This window comes from Vicia villosa, linkage group LG5 (assembly GCF_029867415.1).
Source record: "Vicia villosa cultivar HV-30 ecotype Madison, WI linkage group LG5, Vvil1.0, whole genome shotgun sequence".
Lineage (NCBI taxonomy): Eukaryota > Viridiplantae > Streptophyta > Magnoliopsida > Fabales > Fabaceae > Vicia > Vicia villosa.
Genome location: NC_081184.1, coordinates 171353654 through 171361711, shown reverse-complemented (window position 1 = coordinate 171361711; position 8058 = coordinate 171353654). Strand labels below are relative to the sequence as shown.

The 8058-nt window shown below is 35.2% G+C and overlaps 1 protein-coding gene across 2 annotated transcripts; it reads left to right on the top strand.

Moving 5' to 3' along the window:
* Nucleotides 1-641: 641 nt before the first annotated feature.
* LOC131603944 (uncharacterized) lies at nucleotides 642-2480 on the top strand. 2 transcript variants are annotated; one of them, XM_058876421.1, is made up of 5 exons: nucleotides 642-826; nucleotides 898-1055; nucleotides 1140-1229; nucleotides 1400-1558; nucleotides 2135-2480. In XM_058876421.1, exons 1-5 carry the CDS (start codon nucleotides 742-744, stop codon nucleotides 2207-2209), a joined length of 567 nt encoding a protein of 188 aa, XP_058732404.1. In that variant the 5' UTR covers nucleotides 642-741; the 3' UTR covers nucleotides 2210-2480. The 2 variants fall into 2 exon arrangements, with proteins under 2 accessions (XP_058732404.1, XP_058732403.1); XM_058876420.1 differs by having other exon boundaries at nucleotides 643-826; nucleotides 892-1055.
* Nucleotides 2481-8058: the final 5578 nt, after the last annotated feature.

Genomic DNA, 8058 nt, shown 5'->3' with positions numbered 1-8058 from the left:
AACACTTTTTTTTTCCAATAAAAACACTTTTTCGGAGATGTATTTCCGAAACAGGGAGTATTTTGGTAAATTCACCAGAGATGACCAAGAAGGTGATGAGATGGGTAAAGAAATTCTCAAGCTAAATACTCCAACCCATGACATATGATTTTCAAATTCACATTTCTTATTGAAAATAAAGTAGATGTGTATGATAATAAACAATTTAACTTAATATGGCAGCCTTGCATAATTCATCATATAGAATTTAAATTTTTATTATCGATTAAGGAAAATTTCACGAGTATGAGAGTTGAGACAACTAATTTGATTCACGCAAAAATTGTAATCATAAATATTACTTTCAATGATGAAAATCAATATGATTGAAAAATCATTCAATTTTATTGTCAAAATAATTTGCTCATATTTTTGTATTTGTTGTCAGTCATTTGGCTGGTGGATAATTTTCACTGTAAATTTTCTTGTATGATTTGATATTTGAAAATATTTTAATGGAATGTCTGTCGAATAAGGAAATTTTATTTACTTCTTTACACTTTAAACTCAACTTTGATGAAAATAAAAGATGTACATACAGGTATGTGAGAGATGGGACCCATGGAAAGGCAATAAGGAAGTGGCACGTATGGAGTAATGAGAAACACACGAATTGAAGTTGAACAAAACCTCATCTCTTGTCATCTCCACTCGTCCTTTCAAACTTGAAACCCAGTTTTCTTTTCTCTCTTTTCTTCAGCGATGTCTTATACTAAATCTTGTATTTCTTATTCTGCTTTACCCTTCTTCCAACGGAGGGGTCTACCACCTTCTTCTAATCACACAGGTCCGTTCATTTTATTTCCTCATTCTTCACTGCTAGTATTATCTTCTTATTCTAATTCATTTCAGGAACAGGAACATTCATCCCCCAATGTTCAAATGGAAACACCAGTTTTACTTTTACAAGAAAAAGATTAAGTTCCAAGTTTTCAAAGAATCACAGTTTCTCTATTCCTAGGAGTACCACTTCTTCTTCAAACTCTACTGATGATGACACTTCTAATCAGACTAAGGCATGTAGTTTTATACCTTATTATGTTTTATCTTCATATGTATGTTGTATTACTTACTGCCCAATGTCTTTCTTGCTGCTACAGAAAACACCATTTGGATATTCAAGGAAAGATGTTATATTAATTGGACTTGCTGTTACTTTTCTTGGCATTGGCTTAAAAGCCGGATTAGAGGTACATTTTTGGCCCAACTGCGAAAACAAATAAATATCGTGTCTAATGTTTTCGATTTTCTCTTTTTATATTTGTTGTTGTTCTAGGATGGAATGGATAGGCACATGTGTTATATGTAATGTAATACAAGTGAGATTAACCGTGCAACTATTGTTGGATATAATGTGCAGTATGTTGGAGTTGATCCACTACAAGCTGGAAATGTGGTTCAACTTGTCTTGGTTTTGGGCCTCACAATTGGATGGATCTCAACATATATCTTCAGAGTTTCTAACAAGGAAATGACATATGCGCAGCAGCTTCGCGACTACGAAAGCAAAGTCATGGAGGTAAAATTCTTGCCTTTCTCTTGTTTTAAGCATAAGAATGGCAACTACATGTATGAGTTGTTGTTATTGGTCAAATTTGGTCTTATTTTTCCCTCTTGAAATTGGGCGGTAAAAACAAACACGAGAATGAACTAAGTGTAACAAAAATGAGGATGTTGCTTTGTATTTGCGGCAAGATTAGAAACGACAATATTAGAGACTCATATCCGTAACTAATTAAAAATGGTTCAAACTGGAAGCATCTAAGACTATCTTAAAAGAAATGCTTTAGACAGACATATTTGAAGCTTGAAACTTGGGTCTGCAGCATGATGTGTGTCTAAAATTGTTTACAGTAACATGTTTTGGCGCCGTAACTCAGATATTAAAAAATCAAAATCAATTGCTCTGTGCCTTGTCATTTCTCACAGAGCATTTTATGAAGAATGTTGCCTTTTATTTTATTGGTACTAGTTGCATTTTGATATGAACTCTTGATACTACTAAAACTTTCCAGTTTTTATCATTCGTTTGAAGCTTGAAACTTGGGTCTGCAGCATAATGTGTGTTTCTCAATATATAATTTTGCGCGTGCAGAAACGGTTAGAGTCCCTGACAGAAGCAGAGCTAGAAGTACTGCTTCAAGAAGTTGAGGAAGAGAAGAGTCGTTAGCTATAGCTAGTGATTGATGAAGAGGTGAATTGAAGTGGTTTGTTTGTATATAAACAATGAAGTTTTACAGCAGTAATTAAACAGAAATGATAATCTCTATAAGGACTAGTTTAGAAAGGTTTCTGCTATGTTTGCTACAGTTCACTCTCTCAGACAAAATATAGAGAATTCCAAAACTTAGCAAAATGTAATATGCAAGATTATTTACAAAACACAAACACATGTTAATTCCATGGAATTCATAAATGAGGAAATTTTCTTTTGAAATGAATGCTATTGATTTATAATTAACATCATTGTACACCAAAGTGACACATCTAATGTGTGTGTGAAGATGTAAATCATATAATTAGGTGTTTCTTAATCATTACACTATGAGAAGATGAAGTTTGCCATAATTATTGGTTATATACCACAACCATTCACATGCAGATGCGTCTCTATATCATATGACAGAACCATTTCACGTGCATGTGCTGGTTTTAAGGGGCATTAGGCTTGATCCTGAAAAAAAAAGAAAAAAAAGGGGACCTTCCAGGTCATTGTTGTTTGCTTCATATGGAAAGGCATACAAAATTAACACTTAGCCTTGTTTGTTTGCTTCTAAAATTTCCAAAATTTTCTGAAACATTTTAGTTGATGGATGAAGCATCATCTTTTTATATGCGCACAAACTTTGTCTTGCAAGTTTGGAAGAAATAGTAACTTTTTGAAGGAGTAAACGGAAAATAATTTGTGCTAATACATTAAGACTAGTTCGTGTTGCTCAACACAACTACAGGGGGTTGATTTTAAGTGTTGTGTGTGAAACTTGCGACTTTTAAATTATAGAATAAATTCATTTTGTTTTAAGTCTGTGGTAGAGATTATAGAAATTCAATTATTAGGTAGAAATTTCTTTCAATTATATCTGATATAAATTCTTTTAAATTTTATATGTTGAGTAAATAATTTCTTATTCTAATTTATCGATTGTTCTCAACTCTTACTTCTAAACACATATAATTTTATTATAATTAGTTTAACTAAGTCAAACCTAACAATTTAACTGTTATATATTATTTTTATCTCATTGCACCTTACTAATATTAAACATGCACTATGCGGTGGACGAAATCTATATTATACGATATAATTTTTTACGTGTGCTAAAATTTGAAAAAGAGTTACCTTTGTCATTTTTCTCTGCGAGCTTTCTCTTTCCAGCATTTGAACGAGTTCATACGATGTGTTTGATGGTAATTGTTGTGCATGCTTGATTGATCCATCTTTTAAGGTAAATTTAACTTTTCTCGTATGCTTATGTTCTCTTTTCTAAGGTTTTCGGAACTGTCAATCACTTAATCTCTTTGTTTTCCCCCTGAGAGATTTTCTTATGTTGTTGGCATTTTCTATTATAAGTGCTAGTTTCAAAACCTACTTGCTTGGTACATCTTGTTTGTGTTTGACTTTTCGTTGTAGCATTATTAATCATGGAGATTGCATCAAATTTAAATAGGAAGGCAAGTAAGGACATTTCGGGCGACCGGGTGGACCCATACATATTGGATATTGTTTTTGCTTTCGTTCGCAAGAGAATTTTTTGCACAAGCTTCGATTGACGTGAGTCTTTCATCTGACTGGGAGTGTTTCCCCAAGATGAAGATAAGAGGATATGCAACCAATATGATGAGTGTGCCATCCCCTTTCATGAGTGTTTATTCTCTATCATAAGTTATCGTCTTATTTTAAATGAGTTTGAAGTTGGTGTTTTGAACCACTTGCTGATTGTCCCTTCGTAGTTGCATTCAGTGAGTTGGGCTTTTGTTAAGGTTTTTTTTAGCATTGGTGCGAGTACATAGGGAGTAAGCCGACCCTAAAGTTGTTCTTCCAGCTCTTCAAAACTTAAAACAGTCCAAACTAAGCACTCAATTTATGCTTGCTTTCTTTGAGGCAGAACACTAGATTCTTCGAAACTTACTGTGACATTGTGAAGAATTTCAAAGATCGCTTCTTCCTAGTTACCCCTCTTATTCCGTAAGTATTGGAGTCAGAGTAATTTCTTGAAGGGGCAGAATCCTATATTTATAGGGAGAAAGACTTGTGTCAGAAAGATTTATCCTAGTATTGCTTATGGTCCCGAGTTCATTTCTCTAGGACATAACTTTCCCCCTGAGGTCGTGCTTGAAGTTTATTAGACATCTCTAGGACTGTGTCTAGCTAAGGGTTAATACCCCTTCCATTCCCCTAAATGAAGACTTGGTTCGAGGTTGATGTATGGCAGACTCACCACAATCTTTGGAGTAGCTAACTACCATGAGAGGGGTGAGTCAATATTTGTCAATTTGTGGGTTGCTTTCTTTGTGTTTGTGCATTGGCATTGTGGTGGGATTTTGATTTCTTTACTCATACGTTTGTGACGTTTGTGAGAGCACCCCGAGTCCTTGTGATGAAGCTTTAATATCTTTGGTCATACCCCATACTCATCTTTACGTTTCATAATCACATGGAACAGAGATAATTTAGTAGAAAATTATTCTTCTTTAATTGAAAAAAATAGTACATTATACTAATGCGTCATTGATTTTACAAAATAACTTAATTAAGATAACTAGATGACATAGTCACTACGTATTTGCCACAAGTAACATGAACGTTGCTTTAATCGGACCAACCACTTGTACTCGTATGATTGAGATGATTTGTCTTACCCGTAGGAGGCCGGATAGCCATGTCTCACAATTTCCTAACTAGAGAGGCTACATTGATCTTCATAGTTTTGTCTTCACCTTTCTTTTGGTCTTTCTGCAAAGCCTTATAGATGTTATTCTCCCCAGAAAGGTGGTGCTTATGTTACCAACTCGTCGTAGATGTTGTGGTACTTTAGCTTAAGGAGAACTAGATATGCCATTCTGTCCAAGTTTGTTGAGAATGACCTCTCTGGGATGCAATTGTAGTCTCTCTTGCAAAGTACTTCCAGAAATTGAGTATTGATTATTCTTATGTCCCGTCCTTATCCCAAAATGACCATTAACTCAATGCATATCCAAGGTTGGGTTACTGTACTATTAAAAGCCTTTAGGTTGAACCCTTCATATGGCTATAACTTCTCATTTTCCAGCTTCATATTCTCAAAAAGATTTGAGTACATGATGTCCTAGAAGCTTTCGCGATCAACAGGCACCTAGGAGACAACAATGTTAGCGATTGTAACCATTATCACTAAACAAAAGATCTCGTTCGAGATCTCCCCAATTTTTTTACTATCACAAAATCAAAAGATTGATCTCTCTAGTTCCTTAGTCAAAGTGTTTCCATCTTTCTTGCTAATTTCCATTAACACAACTATCTTCCTTTTCATTGTCCCTTAGGGCCCCACCAACGATGGAAGTGATATGCAAGTGCTTCCCCTTGTGTCATTCTTCTTCTCTACTAATGGTATTATTTTTTCTTGGCCTCGACAATTTTCTTGGGAGATTGCCCCTCTGATGGGATCACTTTTATTTGGCGAGTATTTTTGGATTCACGTGTCGTCCCTAGTGTACTTGGCCAATGGTCATTTCTAAATCACTCTTTCAATTACGTCCTTTAGTTGGATGCCATCGTTTGTGTTGTGGCAACAATTTTTGTGGAATAAAAAATACTTGGATTTATCTGTCCAGGAAGACTCTCTGACTAGCTAGATATGGGTTTCTAATCCCAACTTCTTTGAATCTGTGTTCGTACATTCTTTTCAAATTTTCTCCCTTCAAGTGTTCAGGGGATTATAAACATCATATATGAAGCGGGGTCCATGCTCACTTTCTTATTTATGATGGTCGGCTGGATCTAGTGTTCTCTAGTCCTCGATTGGTCTTCATGGCCTAAATTTTTTCTTTGTAGTTAACATAGGGTTGCACTCTATTGAACAAGTCTTTCAGGTTATGGGTCTCTTTGCACCCTAGTTTCTCTCATGATATTTAACCCTACCTCAAGCCCATTTAAAAAATCCACCACTTCACACTTTTTTGGAGCCCCCATGGCCACCACCACTTTGGTAAAGCTGTCAATGCATATGCGTAGGATTTATTTTTTACTTTATGTGATCACATTTAGCAAGATCATGGTTATCGCCTATCTATTTTGGACGTTGAAGCGGGCTGTGAAAGCTTCACATAGATTGGTCCAGGAATCTATGCTCCCATTATAAAGGGACTTGAACCAAGCTATCATTAATCCAATCAAAATTAATGCAAAGAGCTTGCACTTTACATCATGTGGGCATGGTAGTAGTCTAGATGATCATCTTCATGCTCGTCTATATCCCTGATCCTGTCATTACTTTGGAGCTTCGACGAATTGTCTAGTGAATTTGGAATCCTACTATCCATGATGTGAATAGGTAGGGGAGTTCTCTTTCACTTTTGGATTATAACGTCTTCTTGACATCTTTTTCTCCTCCAAAGAGGACATACTTTTGGAGGAGTATGACTACCTCTCCCCCCTTCAAGATCAGAAGAAGGGGTTTTATGCTTATGGTGCCATCATCAACTCAATGACTTATGGATCTCTTCTTGGTGTGTTTCCGTCAGATTGGTACCAGTTCAAGGATGTCGACTTAGTTCTTTCGTGAGGCCGCCTCTTGCACGATTTTGTTCATCGTATTGGCGTGTTGCAAGCTCTCTTTAATCATGAATATTCTTTCTGCTAAAGTGTGAGAGTTTTGCTGATACACTAGGTCATAAATATTGTTCAAAAGATCATTGGCTCCATATACGCCAAGATTATCCTGCAGCAGTTGAAGGTCAATATGCATTTCTTGTCCAAGCACTGCAGGTAGTAACAAAGGTCTAAATGAAAGCTCGCTATGGTGAAATTGTGGTGCGGATCCGAGGAACGAAAAAGGCTGGAATGCTCCATAACTTACCTTAGGTTGGACATGATCTTTTTGTGAAGGAACACATGGAGACATTACCAGAACTCGATCATCTGCTCTTTAAGGAATAAGTGGTGGATCTTTGGTCGCCTCAGCAGCAACAACACCAACTTGTCGTTAAACGATGGAGCGAGTAGCTTTAAAAGTCACTTATGTTAATGAATTAGAAGGAGATCTATATGAGAGGACGTTGAATTTGGAGAAAGCGAATCAGAAACAAAGATTTATACTTCTAACAAAGGAGATCTAAACTTCTTATGGAAGAGATATAAACTTTTAATACAGGAGATCTGATATGGAAATTCATGGATATTAGAAGTCAATTCGTACAGACGACTTCAATGTTCTGTAGTAGAACTAAGGTTGATCGACAAACAATAAAACAAAGCTTACTACGATGACCTTGAATGTCAAATTATAGTCAACCGTCAAATTGATCGAAAAAAAAAAAAGACTTTTGTTCTATACGCAAAAAAAAAAAAAAAAGAAGGCAAAAATGGTCTATTTGTTTGAAGTTTGACTGTTTTATATATAGCCCATAACACAATTCCTCCCATCACCATTGTATATAAGATATTATCAATTATTAAATAAATTTAAATTTCTTTTTTCCTTTTGCTAATATAGCTTATCACTTTGAAATTCCTGTAATATTTTCAATACTATCCTAGGTATTCTGATAGTGGCAGATTTTTTGTCTTTGTTTTTAGAGGAGATTTAATATTAGTTTTGTCTTGCAAATAAGAGAGAATAATCAGAGTTTATAATACCGCTTGTTGGTGCATGGAATGGAATATTGGAAATTTCTTTTTTTTTTGACAAATGAAATATTGGAACTTAAACTTTTCTTAATTTGAACTAATTTGAAGAGACAAAAAAGTGACAGGTTAGTGAAGCGAACAAAATGCAAAGGCACGTGTCTTTTTCATCCTATTATATTCAAACACCAACACCA

What these genes read in the sequence shown, in the direction of transcription:
- LOC131603944 (XM_058876420.1), top strand. Translation starts at nt 742, where the DNA reads ATGTCTTATACTAAATCTTGTATTTCTTATTCTGCTTTACCCTTCTTC. An exon ending in GCTTAAAAGCCGGATTAGAG is followed by an intron (nt 1,230 to 1,399) that starts GTACATTTTTGG and finishes TATAATGTGCAG; the next exon opens with TATGTTGGAGTTGATCCACT. An exon ending in ACGAAAGCAAAGTCATGGAG is followed by an intron (nt 1,559 to 2,134) that starts GTAAAATTCTTG and finishes TTGCGCGTGCAG; the next exon opens with AAACGGTTAGAGTCCCTGAC.